The sequence below is a fragment of the Lepisma saccharinum genome, chromosome 2, assembly GCF_977018435.1.
Source record: "Lepisma saccharinum chromosome 2, izLepSacc3.1, whole genome shotgun sequence".
In the NCBI taxonomy this organism is placed as follows: Eukaryota; Metazoa; Arthropoda; class Insecta; order Zygentoma; family Lepismatidae; genus Lepisma; species Lepisma saccharinum.
In genome coordinates this window covers 127,804,846-127,824,488 of record NC_139230.1, presented here as the reverse complement: position 1 = coordinate 127,824,488, position 19,643 = coordinate 127,804,846, and the positions used below count along the sequence as shown (strand labels likewise).

Genomic DNA, 19,643 nt, shown 5'->3' with positions numbered 1-19,643 from the left:
AAACTTATTTGCCCGGATCCAAGTGCCCCATCTAGTAAGAATAGGTTCCGGAGGAAGTGGTACACCTGGCAATTGTTCCTTGTAAACTTGCACACGTTGTGGTGCCTTCAGAAACACCTTTTTCGTGGAACAAATAAGTTGGTTGACTTCCGGGAAATTGCCTCTCACCTCCTCAGCAATGCGTTGGAGAGCATTTGCCACGCAAGTAAAGTGGATCAAGTTAGGATAAAACACTTTAAGTGCCGTAGCAGCTTTTAACATGTATGATGCACTGTCTGTGAACATGAGAAGAACTCTCTCTTCTTGTACACCATCCGGATACAACAATGTAAGACTGTCATTCACAAATTGTGCTATGGTGGAATGATTAGTACGCTCTACAACTTTGCATGCAATGAGATGTGGTGTAGATGGAGAATCAGCAATTAGCGTTCCAACAATGAAATTACTTACATACCGTCTCAAAGCATCAGTTGTTTCGTCGATGGAAATCCACACATAGCAACTACCTACTTCTGCCCTAATTGATTCTAAAGTTTCTTTGTAGGAATGTGGAAGATATCACTTTCGAAGGGTTGACTCGTCAGGAAGTTTAGGCCACAATATTTTTCCAGAAAATCCCGGAACTTCGGTACTTGAATTTTATACCAAGGGATGTTTGCTGCAATCATTGCTTCGCACATTTCCTTGTAAAACACACTGAATGAAGAATCCTCTTGCATCTGGGTTAGTAAAACTTGCTTCTTTTCACTCCGTAGTTGTTTGTTTTTCACATGAAGTGAAGTGCGAACATGTTGATCTAATTGAGACTTCATAGTGCACCCAACTTTTTTATCGCACACTCGACAAAAAATAACTTTACCATCCGTAGTAAATGCATCATCGACTGCTATCCAAGATCGCAACTTTTGAGATAACGAGGAGGTAGGCGGAGCCATTCCAGCTTTCTACAGCTAAAACACTGTTTAAATACTGAGGCAAGCTCTTCTTAAAACTCCAATGGTTAAAATGAAAAGGCGACGAAATATATATACAAAATTCTATGGTTGAGTTAACAATACTTCATTCCGGCTGCAAAAATCAAAACGATCACAACAATGTACTGATGAAAGGTAAGTGCCTCTCAGCGTTGTACTTGCCGCCTTCCATTGTTGGTTCTCTTCATTCGCTGTGTGTTGCTTGCCGTTCCATGTTACAAACTGGAAACTGAAACACTGTCGAATCTTGATGTAATTGTTACGATGCGGCGAATCAACGAACTGCTATGTACGTACAACGAAGGCAAATCACACTTTTAAGTTACTACATTTTTTTAGACCTGGAAATGGGGAGGGGAAGTGAGAAGATACTTTTTTAACTAGTAAGCCAAAAGTTCATTGGATTTTCCTCTTAAGGACTGTTTTATGTAAAAAATATTTAATATCTTAGGAATATGTAACATTTAGTAAAATATGTAAAAACATGTAATATAAAACTTCACTGTGACATCTCTACTGACGTAATTCGTCAATATATTTTAATTCAACGCTTGTACATATAAAGGAAAAAATATGTAATTACATAGAAATCCGGGCTTTAGTCATTATACGTACATATTGTTGCAAATTTGTTAAATAACACATTTCTTCGTTAGAATAAAGAAGGTATAATTTTAATATGTTGTAATATTACTGGGTAATCCTGTGTACATGGTACAGAGCAAATTATAATCCAGCAAGGCATTTAAAAGCACAATCTACATAGGTAATGGAATAGTAAAAATTTCAATTTCCTTAATTGCTATACAACGAAACTTGGCATTTTCCTAATTTTGCTAGAACTGATAACCACTTGCGACTAGATTCATGAAGAAAACTTTAAGATGAACTTAGAGATGAGAGAGGGGAATTTAGTAGGCTGTAATTAGTTTCCATTCATTTAAACCTCACATGCAGATTTTTTTTTTTACCAAAATACAATGCATGCTTATAATTGGACGTTATTTGCTTAATCATGGCCACCCGCAAAATTTTTCTTGGGGGAGGGCAGAGGCCAGAGGAACTTTAAGTGGAGGAAAGGTAGGGTGATGCTTTATCCCGGTTTAGAGAATTCTCATATAGCATCTGCACAACTAGAATAATTTGCATAGGCACTTGATCTGCTGTCTTTCACTGCACCCCTCGTCCATGTTTTCACACTACAATTTCAACATTTGAATTGTATGAAGTGTTTCCAGATATCTCCACCCCCTCTGCAGTCACCCTTGTGCTTAATATCTAATCGAACAAACAGAAACCAATGCCCCAATGCCATTCTAAGTTTCGTAAATTCAGATTATAGTTTAGTAACGCCTACTGGCAAATCGGAAACCAAATAAGAATGAACAGCAATGTATAAGTTATGTCAACATTTAATGAGCAGCGACGTATCTTTAAGAAATGCTTAACGAAATAATGGGTATTTTTATATGTAAATACATATGGGACTCTGAAATTAAGTGCAATAAACTGGAACACTATAAGATTATGACACTTTCTAATCTTACAAAATGTCTATTGAAGAAGTGAATTAAGGAAATGAAGAATTACGAACTATTACAAAATTGAGAACCTCTCAAGTTGCTGAATTATCGAGAAAGGTGAGCTATTCTTGATCTCTATGTAGGCTTAATGATAAGTTCATTTTTTTTATTAAAAGAATTACCATTTGTGCCAAATGACTTCAAATGAAAACCGATTATGACATTAGAAGCAGGTTTTTATTTGATCACTTTGCCTATGGATTCTTTAATTTTTTTTTTCTGAAATTCAATAGTCTAAGCTTGTTTGCTCGATGCCTGACTTTTACTATTAATAAACCCTCTATTAAAAGGAAAGCTTTTGGTAAAAAGGAATAATCATTCTGCCATCCGTGTCTTAATTTCACAAACAGTACAAGCACAACATCAAAGAATGATTTTCCGATAATTTCCAATCTCAAAAAGATGATTAAGATTTCTTGCTTTTATTCAACCAGCATAAGCACTTATCCTTCCATGATAATCTTCCTGTGGGTTACTCGAAACAACAAATAAGCTTCTTCTTACCTCCAGAAGAATGAATCTATTACGAGACTCCAAGAGATACCTGAGATTCCTAGAGCAGCATCCCTAGAAGTGATCCACAAGATTCACCCGTCACCAGGAGAGTTGAACACAACTTTCAACTGCATCACCTTCATGCAATGGAAAATCCAAATAAACCTGGCACATCTGCATGCATACTGGTGATGCAGTGCAACTCACACAAAAGATTTGGAAAAGCGTGATTTCACCAATGAACTGTAGTGATCACCACTTAAAAAAACAATTACGCACGATTCAATCATTTCTACAGGATCGCGACACATTCATGCAACATTTAAGCATACCTCCTTACCTCTTTAAATTTCCCCCCACCCCAGTGATACAAATCCACAGAAACTAAATTCACTTAATTAAACTAACGCCTTTTCCATATCAAAACTGCTATTCTGTTTAAGTCTCTACAATGACGGCTTTTCTTTTTCATGTTAGAAAAAACACAATTGTAGAAACTCATTGTTGAAAGGCTACATTTATATAAACACTGGTTGCAATGCCTCTGTTTTTGGAATGTAACAATGTTTACCTAATGCTCCAAGGTGGAAGATCAAAAAACAATAATGGGGATATATATTCTTTGAAATCTTGTTTCGGACATATGATTCCCGTAAAAAGACCCACGCACATCAACTTTATTCTACATAAGGACATAATTTGAAATTCTTTCCTTAACTGTGACTGCCACACCACAAGAGTAATACATGAAAGTTTCATGAGAATTATCTAATTTCTGGGTGCTGTTTCTCTTTCCTTAATTATTTTATGCATATATCACATGCATTTAGAGGGGGGCTAATGGCTAGTCCTTGGGGGGGCTTAGCCCCCCTAGCCCCTACCTAACTACGCCTATGGCTGCTAAGAGAAGGTGGCACTATCGTGTGAAGTCAAATATCCTTGAAGCATTTTCTTGTAACGAGATAACTCTTGTGTTATCAAGAGGGAGCGGTTCAATATTGTTAGATTGTTTTGTAAAATGAGCATTTCAATATTACACATTTATATATAAATAAAGTTCAGGAAAGTATAGTCTTAATCATTTCTTCTTTCCCACCTGATTCCAGGACAGTTGTCCTCCCTAAGAAACTATTTGGGACACCAGGACAAATCATATCACTCCGGAATTGTCACAGAAAATCTGGGACGTATAGCAGAATAGGTTAGGTCAGGCTATCAAAATCCAATCTACAACCAGGCCATCCAACATTTTGACATACTGTTTCAATGAATGATGGATAGCCATTTCACAGTTTTGGAAGAAGTTGTTGCAATTTGTGTTCAGAGAAACGTGAGGTCAATTCTACTACCAAATGGTTAAAAAATGGACGATAATGATTTACTTTGTAATATTCTTATGTGCTCTCAGCTTGTGCTTCCTCCTATTTGTCGGTTGGGTGTTCTAGGTCTGTTCATTTCTTCATCACAGTCTCTTTGTACTTTCCTTGCTTTGGAATAAATTTAACTAAAATTCTCAGAACTCTACCTTAGATTTTTTTTTTTTAAAAAAAAATCTATATTAGAATACTGACATGTTCACAGTACTGAACCGTACACCTTTTGAGGTGTCCAACATAATCTTTCATTGCATGAACACAATTTGGGTAGAACAAGTGGAGATATTTCAAACTCCCCACAGGTTACACAGTGAATTGTCAAGTCTATAAAGTTTCTACAATTAGTGAATACAATTCTACAAGTCACGCTACTTAGTAATGATACTTTTCTGTCCATCTAGTGTCAAACAACTTGAGAATGTTGCAGTGCATCCCTGGCTTTCTTGCACTGCATTTTTAAAAAATAAATTCCTTTAAGAGAACTCGAGGGAAAAAAATGTAACTAATTATTTGACAGTCCCAATGCAGTTCCTTATTGCAGAAATTCCAAAACTATCAGGAAATTGCAGAGATTTGGTATGCAGTGACTGTATTGTAGTCCCATCTGGTGTGTGGAATTACGTAATTTCCTTTCCATCCGTATCCCGTTCTATAGTCTCTAATTTAGGAGAATAAAACAAGTCCGAAACATTTTTATGAACAAGCAGATAGAACACGTAATCTTGTAATTTTACTGAACCAAAAGGGAGGGTTTGGACCCATTCAATCCCGCTCCCTTAAATATGCCCATGACCTCACATAACATAGAATGATGGTATAAAGATATCATGACCCAGATATATATTTTGTTGGGTGTGACAGATGGTAGTCTTACAGTAAAATTTCAACACAGCTGGGTACAAGAGGTTCAAATAAGTGATGAAAAGTAATGGTTCAATAATTAGTATGTTGTCAAACTGGAAGGTAGCTTCAAGTGAAAGATTTTTCTAAAGACAAGTGAAATCTGTGACCTGTTTTCAGGTCATTCTCTCTACTGTGCAATTTCGTTTGGTTCTCAAGTTACAAGGGTTAAGAAAAGAGATTACACATAGAAAATAATAAAGTATTTTGTTACTAATTTACATGTGAATTTCACTTTACCTCTAGGTTTCTTCACAGGTCCCACACAGTGTAAATGGTACTTCTTAGCACAAGTTTTACCATCACATGTAATAAGCTCACCACCACCTTCATGACATTGGAAACACAAGTCCTCTTGTTCAGGATTGTTGTTCTGCTGCTAAAATAAGTACAAATAGAAAAATAAAGCTGCAAAGAAGTTTCATTCTGAAGGTATGGTGAAGTTGACATACAGTATTGTTCTTGTACTAACTAAATATTTAAAGAAGAGTGAACTGCATTTGGAGTAAATTTCAAAGTAGAGTCAACAATTCATAACTGACTTATGCTGATATTAAATTTCTGTACATAAATATGTTTAGAAAGTTACTAATTAAAAGGTAACTAGTTACAGTTACAGTTACAGTTAATCATTTTAAAAAGTAATTCAGTTACAGTTACAAGTACTTCAAAAGTAACTGTAAGTTACTTTTACAGTTACTTTCTGCTGAAAATTTTCTTGCAACCAAATTACACAAATCGATCATTAATTGTAATAAAATATTTTGTGAAGACTAACATGTCTTTTACTTATGTTACTGATACATAATATAAGTCTTTGTATATTTTATTACAAGATAAAGTGCTCTCCTGTGCTTCGCGCAATGCCATGAAGGGGTGTAGAGTTAAGAGCCCCACACATTATTGATCATGGCTGAAGGTGGGGGTGATGTGAACAGCACCACTTTCCTGGCATCATTTAGCCCCCAGAGTTTCCTCCAGATACCCACTTTATATGATACTGAGTGGGTGCTGGAGCCACTTCAACAGGTGAGAAAAAATCTTGGTTCTCCCCCACCGATGATCGAACCCGGGGTCACTCGCATGGTAGCCCCCGTTATTAACATTTTCTCAGGTTTCACGTATGTCAATTTTCTGTTTTCTGTATTCTCATTGGAACAAACACAAACATCCATGTCTGAAATGAACTAAAATCCAGTACTCCTGACATATAGTGTGTTGTGCTAACCACTCTGCCACGGAGGTTGACCTGAGCTACTGCGACTTAAACATTTGTATTTATTATCATTGTTGTTCTTAAAGAATGCCCATTGGAGAGAGAGAGAGAGATATCACTCACGAGGAATATATTCTAAGAAGGGAGGTCTGTTTTGCATAAAGGCCGTGACAGATAGAAATACATTTGTTGTACAATTTCAAGTGTTTATGAACCAGAAAATGATAAAAAAGATAATGTAGTAGCCTAGTGCTACCATATTTTGAAATGCTAAAAAGAGGACATTTTCTTCGAAAGCCACACACACCATCAATTTATTCACAAACACGAAAACATTACATAAATCACACAATTTATCACCATTAAATAAAATTACTGGATTTGCTTTTCGCACTCCAAGTGTGCTTGCAAGTCTACCCTCCTTTGTTTGCCACAGACACATATGTACCGGGTTTACAAACCATACACTCACCTTCAAAATCATCTCTACCACGTCTAAAACATGAATACTTTTCTTGTAACTCATTAGTAAACTTGCGCTTTCTTTTAGGCATATTAGTAGCTTACACCATGTTCGCGAACTCTAACTTTCACTTCGAAACACGAACAAATGAATGACTCAGAAATCACTTCGACCGGAACTTGAAACTGTAACAACAAACAACTAACTCTTAGCTCATCATCCAGTACTGCCAACATCAGACGTTTAATGATTCGAAAAGTTGTAACTTCGTGATCTCTGACCTATGATGATTGGATAAATGTAAAAACCCGGACATTTTAACAGAAAGTAAAAACCCGCCCGGATGCAAATTTCAGGGTCCGAAAAGAGGACATGTCCGGGAAAACTACGACGTATGGTAGCCCTATAGTAGCCTATAATTGTGTGTTATCAATGAAGGTGAAAATGCCACTTCTCTTTGAGACGATTACATAAACAAGCAAGAATGATCGTTACAATCTTCCTGATTCTTTCGTTTGCCACTTCAGTGTTGTAATTCACTGTTGTATCAATAAAAATGGTTGTCATATCCGTTATTGCAAGAAAATGGGTTCTCATTTAAATCTTAAACGAATAGCAGAATGTCCAGAAATGCTGAATAATCATAAATAAGCTAATTCTAACCGGAAATATTTTTACATCCAGTTTTAAATTATCAGGAACTGAGATAAATGAAATCACGTGGAAACAATTACATTGTTTTCCATTCATATGCGCATTTGCTAGCTCTCGTCTTCTTCATTTTCATTCATATTACCAGTATCATTGAATTATTTTGTAAAAATACTGAAATATTGCAGTACTTCCCTTTTCAGCTTGATAAGATATTATAGCAAAGAAAAACTATCAGATGCTGCTTACAGAAGGGGGAAATTATAAGGTCACAGAGGAACACCACAGAGGAACAAACTACAGAAACAAGAGACACTTCACAGCACACAACTGACAATTGCAAACTGTCAGCAATAGGAAGGAATATTCCTCATAGAGGCTTATCTTCCCGCTTCTTGAAAATCCACCCTTCTTTCGAGGTATGTACATCACTTTGGAATTTAGGTCTACCAAATGAAAGATGAAACATACGATAAACCTTGAAATTCCTGGCACCTTGAAACTCCTTACCGACTGACCACCGCCAGGATATAAATTTAGTACAACAACTTTCTCTTTTCCTCTTCATCTATTGTTTGCAAGAATTAATGTATCAAAGAATGGGCTTTTATATCACAGCAGAAACTAAATTCCGGCTCACTTTGAGTCCAAAATCACCAAAAATTTATGACACATAACAATTTAAGTGTCGCAAAGTAACTGTAAAAGTAACTGCTAAAACATGACTTCTATTGTAAAAAAGTAACTGAGTTACAGTTAGTTACTCACTTTTAAAAGTAACTAGTTACAGTTATATTTTCGCAAAAAAGTAACTGTTACTTGTTACTAGTTGCTCCCAAACACTGACAGATGTGCACTTACTTATTATACTTAAAAATTAATATAAGGAATTTTGAGTTCACTCCTAAAAACAATAATCAGAGTTTTGAAACAAAAGTTATGGATATTGAAAGGTACCTACTCACAGTGCTTAAAGTGGTTTCTGTCAATAGCGTATAATGCTGCCGACCTTAAAAGATGAGGAATCAGCAGACATGGGAGTTTAACAGGAAATAGTGGGAAATAAAATAAAAGTGAGCATTAACTCGGAGAACGGTTGGGTGCAGGATGGAACATGCACAGCCGGCTAATGTTCGGAAATTTGAATCTCGCTTAAATAGATCGCGTGAAAAGATCTCGTGGTCAGATATAGTGCAATTGTCTTAGAGTATGGAGTCATAGTCAGATTACACAGTGGAACAAATTTGAACTTTGTGTCTTGCCGCGAGATGAAAGAAGGTGTTCTTTACTAAATCAAATACGCTGATTACGAAAATGAAATCAGAAATGTTCCATCACGTACCAATTTTTCTGGAAAAGATATGCTACATGTACCACTTAAACTATATTTCATATAGTTAGCAATATATTGTAATTCATGAAAAACAAAGTAGCAACTTTCGCGACACTTGGAAACTACTTCATTACAGTACAGGAGGATCCTGTAGCTGGATAAAATACAGATCATGGAACAAAATTGATTGTTTGTATTACAAAACATAAAAAAGGTATGAGAAAGCTGCAAAAAGCTTGAAATGTATTTATAAGTTAGAAACATGTCCTGGAAACTTTCCCTTTGTGGGTGGATGGTGAAACTTCTTGTAGGAGTGTCCAGCAGTAATCTGCCAAAAGAATTGGTGACCATCTTCCCTTATATCGTCTTTCCATGGCAGCAATATCTTTATGAAATCGCTCACCATGTTCGTCACTCACATCTCCGAGATTAGGCGGGAAAAAATCCACATGAGAATGCAGGAAATGTATTTTGAAAGACATGTTGCACCCCATAGTCTTGTAACAGTCCAGCATGTGTTCCGTCAGTTCCCTGTAATTGTCACACCTGACGTTACCCAAGAAATTGTTGCATACATCTTTGAAGGCAAGCCAAGCTGCCTTCTCAGTATCTGTCAGCAACTCTTCAAAGGTTATGTCATTCATCAAGTCACGAATCTGAGGACCAATGAAAATACCTTCTTTAATTTTTGCAGTGCTAATTGCAGGAAATTTGGACAGTAAAAATGTAAAACCCTGCCATCTTTGTCCATTGCTTTCACAAAATTCTTCATGAAGCCCAATTTTAGATGGAGCTGTGGTAACAGCACACTGTCTTTGTCAACAACGGGTTCATGCCAATTCTGCCTGTGACAATGGCTGTGATGTAGATGGTGTGTAATCAAGATCTTCGTGATCTATTGGTTGGTCACTGTTTCATCTTCCAGTGTCCATTCCATTGGTGGTTTTGGAACTGGGAGAGAATCGGAATGCGGAACTGGGTGCATTGCAGATTCCAAGTTTGGATATGAAACTGTGTGTTTTGATTTACTTGAGATTCCTGTTACTTTCGTTACACAAAAGTAGCAATCTGTTATGTGGTCTCTAGGTTTCTTCCACAACTGTGGTACGGCAAATGGCATAGATGAGTGGGTTCCATGCAACCAACCTCTTAAATAGCGGGAGCAACGTGAGCAACAGTTCTGTGGGGCCCAACACTTACCCTCATCTACCTTTGATTCAAAATACAACCCGTACGCCTTTTTGACAAGCGGGGAAATGGGTTTGGTAATTTAACACACTTCCTAGCCATCGCTGAACACAAGAAGCATGCGAACACGCACAAACTGTATTCTTCACGCTAGGGGTTTTGCATGACACACACTGCAGGAACAGACACTGCGTGATCCCACTAGCAACTGACGGATGCAAATAACTGCAACTTCATTATACCTTACTATACCTCAACCAAGTGGCTATCTATACCTACCCTCTCCACCCCCTACCCTATGCACTGTCGAGCCCTAGTAACAGGCTGCCGCGGCAACAATAACATGCAGTCGTGTGCTGATAAAATTGCGTTTCCAGAGAAAAGTTTAGGTGATAGCGAAAAACGACTTTCACTATCGTCATCAGGGTACTGAACTCCATAAGAATCACATGTTTTTGTTCTGCAGCAATTTTCATTGCTGCACAGTGTTATCGACTGATATGCAAAAGAGTTACCATGAGGAGTGGTGCACCATCAGAGTTTAATTTCAGGGACCGTGCCTGCACAGGTGAACCGGCGGAGATGATCTTCACGTCTAGAAGCAGAGGTATAGGAGTACCTCTCACATAAGCGAGTAGCTTTAGGTTGGCATAGTCTACATCATGATCTCTAACAACCCAGCAGAGGTTTCATACGTGATGGAGATCGGGCCTCTTGTCATTCATTTCCTTCCGCAAAATGTATGAAAAATTGTCTTTTCTCCTTTTGGCTCCTTGAAAATTAGGCCTTTCACTCCATTTCAGGAGAACACAACAATTATGTCAGTTTATTTGCTAACCCTGTCCGTTAACTTTGCCTAAAAATTTTAGCATGATTGTAAAACCTTATAAACAGACATTTCTATCACAAGTCATTCCCGCATCAAGGCGTGAAAAGTGAATTTGCCTCTATTTTTGTACTTATGAATTCCCCCCCCCCCCCCCGATCGTAGGCATTTAAATACTCATTCACTATGTCTCATGTCATTTAACGGAATAGACGATGCTCTTAATTAAACCTTTCATGCGGATGAACTAGATGAGACGCTAGATCGCATTACTATTTTAGTGGATCATGCGGTAGCTATTGCAGCTTCTACCTCCACCTGCAGCCCAGTGATCACACATAGTAGCAGACGAACACTACCTGTCAGTACCTTGGTTCGAGCCCCAACCCCCAAGATGATGTTCGCCAGTTTTGTAAACCCCTTCATGCTAGAATAACTCCAGTTTAATGGTAAAGCTGGAGAGGATGTGATGCAATTTTTTTTCTGCGTGGAGAGCATCGCACGCTTAACACATTGGGTCTCACGACGGGCATAGCCCGCAGTGCACTTAAAGTCAATCCGGTATGCAATCGCTTTGCCGATTGAACGACGGGCTACGCTAGTACTTCGTCTCATGCACATGTTCATTCAAGCCCCTCTGTTGAAATTCCGACCGCTAGGTGACTCATGTGCTATTTTTATCTCGCACCTGTGATTGTTTGTTGTCGGGTTGATGTACTGTGCATTGTTTAGAATGGAGTCGTTAGATCCAGACTGCATAGAGGATTCCGCCTCAGAGTTTGAAGTTAACGACGATTTTGATGATGCAGATGAATTTGAAGATTTGGAAGGTAGGTTATATTCGTAATAATTATTGTCGACAATATAAACAGTGTTGCAAACTCTAGTATTTTATGAATGAAGGGAGAAGAAGTATTTTTTTTGGGTCTATTCATCTTGCCTCTTGCTTGATTCTCCTACATGCACTGATGTATTTTTAGTTTTTCCATTTATTATTTTGTATAGTGTATGTCAAATGAAAATTTATTTTATTTATTTAGTTAGTTTATATATTTATTTTTTAATTTTTACAGATGACGCAGAACCAACTGATACATCATCTGGTCCTGTCCTGCAGCCACTTTTTCATACAAAAGATAATTACTTGTAATTTGTAATTATTTTTTGTTATGTGCACATAAGAAGTATTGTTATGCAAGATTCAAAAGATGTATTGATAGTTTATGTAGTTAATTATGAAATTTCAGATTACGAACTTAAAATATCTCTATATTAACATTCGTTACAATGTTGTACTTTTTTCTTCTTCACAAAACATTGCTGAAAAAATATTAAAAAACGTCTGAAAATGAAAATAAAATTTAACAAATTTTTGTTCATTGAAAAGAGGAAGTTTTGTAGATTTAAGAAATATGTGGTAAATAAAAACAAATTAAAAACATTTTTTTTTAATTTTTTGAAAAACATCCAAAAACCACAGACCAGAGGTAACAATGCTGTATTATAAGACCAGACCCGAATGTGTTAATGAGTGGGACACAGTCAAAAAGCTGCGGATTGTGCTTCTGATCCTAACATATGGATAATGGCTCCAGTTCATTAGCATGCGACCAGTCTTATGTGAGCAACCATAGAAAGGTACAGCTTGGGTCCATAAGAGACCAAACTGGCTCAGTTTTCGAGTACTTTAAGTGATCGTTATTCAAATTTGACACCAAAGTTCCCAGTCTAGGCTTGGGTGTTCTTTGTGAGTGTCCCATAATCAATGCAAGTACTATGCACAATGTACACATTTCACCACACAACCAAGACTTTTTGACCAAAAAGTCACCGCAGTGAGACTGTTTTCTGAACTCTCCTCATGTGTTTTTTCTCTCATATTTTTGCAATCGCGAACTTCCACCTATTCATTCTTGCTGTCAGCTTGTGTTTTAACAATCAAATTATTCATTTTAATGTAAAATATTTGTACAATATTCATATGGTCTGATTTATTCAGTAATTTCTATGCTACGGTGCATGTAAGAAAATAATATTAACTCTCACCTTCCTTTTCTTTGCACTATTTTGACCACTACAGCTTGGAACGTTTTCATCCAGAGAGAACTCCTTTTGTGTTATGTAAGCTTGGAAATTGCAGGTAAGTTCTGTCATATCTTCAATATCTGTGACGGCAAATACACCAAGCCGAACGTTTCCACTGACTGTCCATTTCTGCAACTCACAATTTGGATCACTAGATGGAACCATAAATCTGTGACAAAACACACATTTATGGTTGAAAAAGAGCAAATTCAAATTTTAACTGATTTTGAGTTAAGAAATTACAACTTCGGAATTGTAGCTTTCCTGGTGACATCATTCGAACAAGTGTTCTCAGGTTACCAGTCAGGTTAAGTCGTCTTTAGCTTCCAATATTTTGAGCACATACATTGCTCTCATCATCAGGAAATGCAAAAAATAGAGAACAGTTTAGGGTAAAATACACAACTATGATGGGGCGGAGTTTGGATGCTGTCTTCCTATTGGCTCGCTATGGATCCTGATGTTCTTATTGACTGATGTTATGTTTTCTTGAAGGAGTGGGTTCCGGCTGATTTAGCCTGGCTGATAACCCGAGAACACTTCTTCCAATCACAAATTCACAGATCAGGCATCATGATTACTTGGCACATACAGAACATTTATTTTTATAGCATCATGATTACTTGACATGCAGAGAACATTTATTTTTATAAGTAAAAAGAAACAGTTACTAATAAAATTTGTTAAGCTTCAGACTTTCAAGTTTCAATTCAAGAACCAAGCTGCAGTGTTTTTGAAAAGAAAATACAAGTATTATTCATTTGGTCGAAACTTGTCTGCAGCATCAGTCACAGATATAAAACGAAAAATTATCATGCAGTGTAAAATATTGGATTGTACTATGAGAAGTATAATGGAAACATAAAAAATGTTTTAAAACATTGGTATTGTACAATACAGTCTTGTGTAGATCAGGAGTAAGTGATCACCACACAATGTGATTAAACTTACTAATATGCCTTTATTTCTTTGGCTTTCCAATTTTATGAAATAGGGATTGAACAGATTAATCAGTACTCTATTGGCTAGGTATATCAGTAAAATTACAGATAATTTTAATGATCTAATATATCTACAACCAGGATGTAATTTAGAATGAAAGTTTCATTTTGTTATTGTTTTTATGGATATAAATGCACGTTTCATATACCTCGTGGTTTTGTAAAGTAAATGTCTAGCTTCATTGTCAAAGGCAACCCTAATAACAGTCAACTGGTTACATACATTAAATAAAAATCATTCACATGCATCAAGAAATATTTAAAAATTTATATTGGATGAATGGAACATTGCTTATCAGTATTGGTAAATGTTATATTGGTACTTTATCAGTAAAAGCAAAAAATTCATGTCATTCCACCTCTAATAAAAATAATGTTATGAAAATTAACTGACAGGAATATGCATTACATAACACTGGAGCTAGTAAGCATTAACCTTCCGCAATCTAATTTTTCTGCCACCCACATACTCTCCAGCTCTTATTTATTTCGGATGGGAAAGAGGTTGGTGGATTACATGTAATTAATCTACAGTTTTAAAAGATAAACATAAATATTAACTCAGCTGATAATTTTATTACCTATTTTAGGTTATATTATATGGGATGGGAAAGGACCTATATATAGGCTAGGGACGGATTTTTTCAGGTATTTTTTTAATTTGCAAGCTGGTTTAAATAAAGTATTTGATTATTTTCAAAGTTACAACTAAATGAGATTATGGTGATTTAGTTGTTTTAAGGAAGAAATTTTGTAATTTGTCATTCTTCTTAGCCTATCTCGTTATTATTTTTTATATATTTCACTGTTACTCTAAACTTCCACTTGCAAGAACCATGACTGCAGGTTCATATCCTACTTCTCTTTTTTTTATATAAAGCAACTTAATCCTTTCACATATGAGTGAGATATTGGTATGCTATATTCAATGCTTGTTTAATGAACACATGGCAATACATGGCATCTGCTTGGCACCCAAAACCCTAAAATCCCTTACACTTGCTTCTCAGGACTAAACGTTATGAAGGTGAAGCAATGGAACCTAACAAAATGAATTGTCATATTTCCTTACATTGTCAGTTTGACTTCTCTTTCATTACAAACATTCACAGTATATCCAAGTACTGTAAAAATTAATGGGGAAGCTAGTGCATTGTACAAGCATTTGATTTAGCTAATCAAATATTGAAACAGGATCATGCTGTAGATAACAGTGTCCATAAGTTTACATATGAGGCAAGTCCAGAAAGTAAGTTCTGATGATGTTTGAATGCAGCGCTAGTGGATGGAGCATGACACGCATGTGCAGCAGATAGGAAGAGGTGGCATGCGGCTGTAATCTGGTGCAGTCGCAGTGCTGTGAAGGGAGTCGATTCAGAACAGTGCTAGGATAAAGGTGGCAGTTCTCACAAATCTCTGACCAACAGCAAGGTAATCAGATTTTTGCATGCTGAGAAGCAGATGATGTCGGAGATAAAGCGGCAATTGTGAGAGGTGTAAGGACTGGATGTCATAAGTGACAGCATGATCAGACGATGGTGCAGACAATTCACGGGAGGCCAATCCAATGTACACAACTCCATACAGCTGAGCAAACGTAGGCTCTTTTGCATCACATCAAGTGGGAGTGCAGACTTCATCTGTACAGACTTTCAAAAGGACTCTATTTTATTTGTTCATATGACATCATTGTGTAAATAAAAGAAATCATTCATTAACGCAATAAAATTATAACTTGAGGAGAGATAGATCTCTTCAGCTGAAGAGATCTTTGGCAGGACATTTGCTTTGACAGTGACACTGCTGTAAAGACAGTTCAACTTTTTGAAAGCAGACACATGACATGGAAAATTTAGTGCCATGCTAAAACAAATTCCTGAACAATGGTGATGAATATGTTGAAAAGTAAGTTATGGGTCTCTGCAACTAATACAATAAATGTCAATTACTACCAATGTTCTTATTTTAATTTATAACTAACTACCTTTCTGGATGCTCCTCATATAAAGCTCCAGTTGATTAAATTCAATGACAATACGTGAAAAGTGAAAATTCACTACAGCTAGCAGAGGAACATCGATTACTGAGTAAAATGATTTGTTTTTAGTATTGAAATATTAAAGTAATTATTAGTAGATTAAAATATTTACCTATTTATTATTGCTTTATTCCATAACATTGGGCACTAACTTTCCTCAGTTGTAGATTAATAATCACATCTCATGAGGATGGGGAGAGGAGGGTGACTTCCGATGTGAGTGTAGCAGAAAACTGAGGTTGTCAAATTTTCATAACATTCATCCCTGCAGATTTCTGTTTCACTCTGTTATGATATTATTCACTAAAATTATCCCGACTTCGATTCTTGATTTTGAATGACATGTTTGTGTCCTTGTAAATCCACTATTACACTGGGGGAAAATCTTAGTGTGCAATGCTAGATTAAATAAGGTAAAGTGAGCTAAAAGAGTAATTCAATTGAAGCAGGATCTTTGCAGTGGCACAACAGTCTAAAGTTTGATGCCCACTGAAGCAAGGAAAAAAGCAGCAACAAAATTCAACCGACCCATTTCCTGCATCTCAGTGAGCAATAACTTTTAAGATAACCTGCAAACTTCTGGCAAGAAAATTCCCACTTAGGTTCGGTGTGTTTCCCAGTAGTTGGTGTTACACCATTTGATTTCAATAGAAACAGACAACAGAAGTTCTGTTGCTGCATGTCTGAAAAGTGTGTCTGACAAAATATCATACCATATCAGACAAAAAAAAATTGGATGCATGAGAATGCCACAATTGAATTTTTTGACAGATGTTGTAGTGAAACATTTTGACACAAATCAACGTTAGTTGAATGGAGATATCCAACAAAAATTGCATACATCAATGGAGCCTATAGACTTGTTCACGCCAGATTGGTACATAACGGAAATAAGTTCTACTTCCTTCTTGGTGCAAAGATGTTGCCACGTTTAAAGTGTAATAAATTAAAAACAGCAAGCGCTTTTGCTACGCACTTTGTTCTCGCTGTCTCTCCACCTGACGCCAACAGATACTTCTTTTTGTTTCAGTGTTTGAAGGGATGCGAGATGCTCGTAAAAGCACATGCAATAATTAGGCGGTTTTTTTCTATTGGATTTCAATGTGTAAATCGTTTCGTTTCATGTATTAAATGGGCTAAATGCAGAGGTAGCAATCATATCTTGGAAATTTAAACAAACATGAATGCACATTGGAACCAGACCCATATCCAGCTTTGGGTCTGAAAATGACAAAAATTGAAACAAACAAACAGTCGGTTACTGACAAAGGCCGCCACATGACACACAGCTTTGCACTCATTGTTTAATTTCAATTCTCAGAAGTATTCGAATATTCTTTCCGCAAATTAACAATGGTTTTCCTTTGATTCCATCACATCTATACTACTGAATACATCTATACTACGATATTTCGAAGTGTAGAAAGTAATATATGCTTTTGGTAAATGCACAATCTCATAGATTAATTAAATGATACACAGCTTATTAGCAATGCTTTTCTAATGAAAAAGCATTTCTTAATGTGAGTTAACCAAAGAATCAAGCCATTTTCAGATCACAACTGCTATTAAAAAAAAACTTGGTACAAGAATTAAAAAGAAAGGACAGTGTAGTTATTAACCATGTTGTCTTGTAATTAAGTAGAGGGTTTGATTCCCTGTGGAGTCATATTGACAATGGATTCCATTCTAGACAAGTCACGATTAGCTTATCTGAGAATAAAGTGAACTTTAAACAAACTTGTTCAATCAAATCGAGAAAACGGAACAAACGTTCATTTTTTTGCACGTTTCTTCATCTAATGAATGAAAAGTAAAAAAAAAAAAGGTAAAGTGCTCCCCTGTGCATAGCACCACGCCATGAAGGTGTATAGGGGGTGTGGGGGTAAATTAAAATTTTACATATTTTAAAGACAACCAACGCTCAATTTCCACTTTAGTGCTTGATTTTGTTGGGATTTTCTCTGTTCTGACTGAATGATAAGGAGTGTTGTCTCAACAATGACTGAAGCAGGTGGTAAATTTGGATGTAAATTCTCTTGAAAATACTTTTCATATGCTTCCGCATTTAATTCGCCATGCTTTATTTATGCTTGTTCTTGTAGCACTCCAGAGATATACAGGCCATTGTTCCCCTGGCTCACTTCACGCACAGCGACAATAATTAACGAAAATAAAAACAACATAACAAAAAAACAACCATGCAGCATGAATAAATCAAGAAACTGACAAAAACACAAAACAACACCGCAATAACAAACACAAGCAGAAAGATTTCAGAGAACACTTTTCACACACGGAACATCAATCCGTTAAAATCCACAGAACAGAAAAGGCATTTCAATGCTGTTGAGACCTCTACCATCCAGCAGACGACAGAGAATCAGAGCTTTCGCTCAGCAAGGGCATAAGAGGGCCAGCGGGGAGAAAATCTGAGAGATCTGACATCGTCGTTTCCTTGCACCCCCTCAACCCTCCATTGCACTACCCCTGCGCTCACCTACGAACTGATGTGAAGCGTTTCCGGTATGTACCGAACTGGGCTGAACAGGACCTTAAATCTTTGTCTGATAAAATGCCGTAATACGACATACTATGAAATATTAGGTTGCATAAATGCCTTCCATTTGTTTCCATGTTTCCTCAGAATGCCTGAAACAATGTCCTACTACAGTGTCAGACATCTGTTAAAAGGTGCTCCTCCCCCTTTTTGATCAACAGCTCTGCCCTATTTTAGCTCCCATACAGACAAGAAAGAAAGTAAAAATCAATACATTTTACATGCAATATTTAGAGGTTCATCAAAACTGTCTGCCCCTCTGGAAATTTCTCCTTCACCACCTCCCCACCTTGCACCACTTGCTTCTGGCACCATTGTTGTGTCAAATGTATAACAGGGACCTAAAAGTTGACGTCAAGGGCTGGCAAGAAGATTTCTTGTTAAAGTGCATGCAACACTTCTTAATGACCTCTTTCAAATCAACAGCCTGGCACGTTCATTGCATTGTATCGCACCTACAGTTCAACAAAGAAACATTTGTTAATCAAGACAAATTTCCCTGACTTCTTTTGACTCTGAAATTCCCTGACTTTTCCTGGGTTTCCAGGTTTTACAGGTCTGTCGCAACCCTGAAAATTGTTCATTTATAGCTACAAATGTGGGAAAGTATTATAACGGTAGTTATATTTAATCAACAGTGCTAAGTTTCATATTTCATTGAACAGAAACTGTGAGACAAATTATTACAATAGAATAGTTACTTTGTTATCAAAAATGAAGTCTGCATGTCCCACCTGTGACAATGGAATGCCCCATGTACTTTCCTTCTACTAGATATAAATAACTGTAGTCACATAGAAATTTGTTTGATTTTCAATTGGGCATGTGTGTTTAAGGCAGCTTTTAAGTTACCATACTTTAGATGCAACGTCAAAAAGTATTGCACTTGAGGAACAAGTGATATGATTCTCTGAATCATATCAATCATTTGAAACTGTTTTAATTTTTTAT

At 36.6% G+C, this 19,643-nt stretch overlaps 1 protein-coding gene across 2 annotated transcripts in view; it reads right to left on the bottom strand.

Annotated features, from left to right (window-relative positions):
• Positions 1-19,643, bottom strand: part of LOC145984493 (histone-lysine N-methyltransferase NSD2-like) — a 514,670-nt gene that overhangs the window by 38,416 nt on the left and 456,611 nt on the right. The window contains exons 13-14 of one of the 2 annotated variants that reach the window (XM_083118148.1): positions 13,055-13,262; positions 5,572-5,710 (exon numbers count right to left, since the gene is read on the bottom strand). In XM_083118148.1, the coding sequence (XP_082974274.1) occupies positions 5,572-5,710; positions 13,055-13,262 (347 nt within the window). The remainder of the gene's footprint in view (positions 1-5,571; positions 5,711-13,054; positions 13,263-19,643) is intronic. The other variant, XM_083118150.1, reaches the window with a different exon arrangement.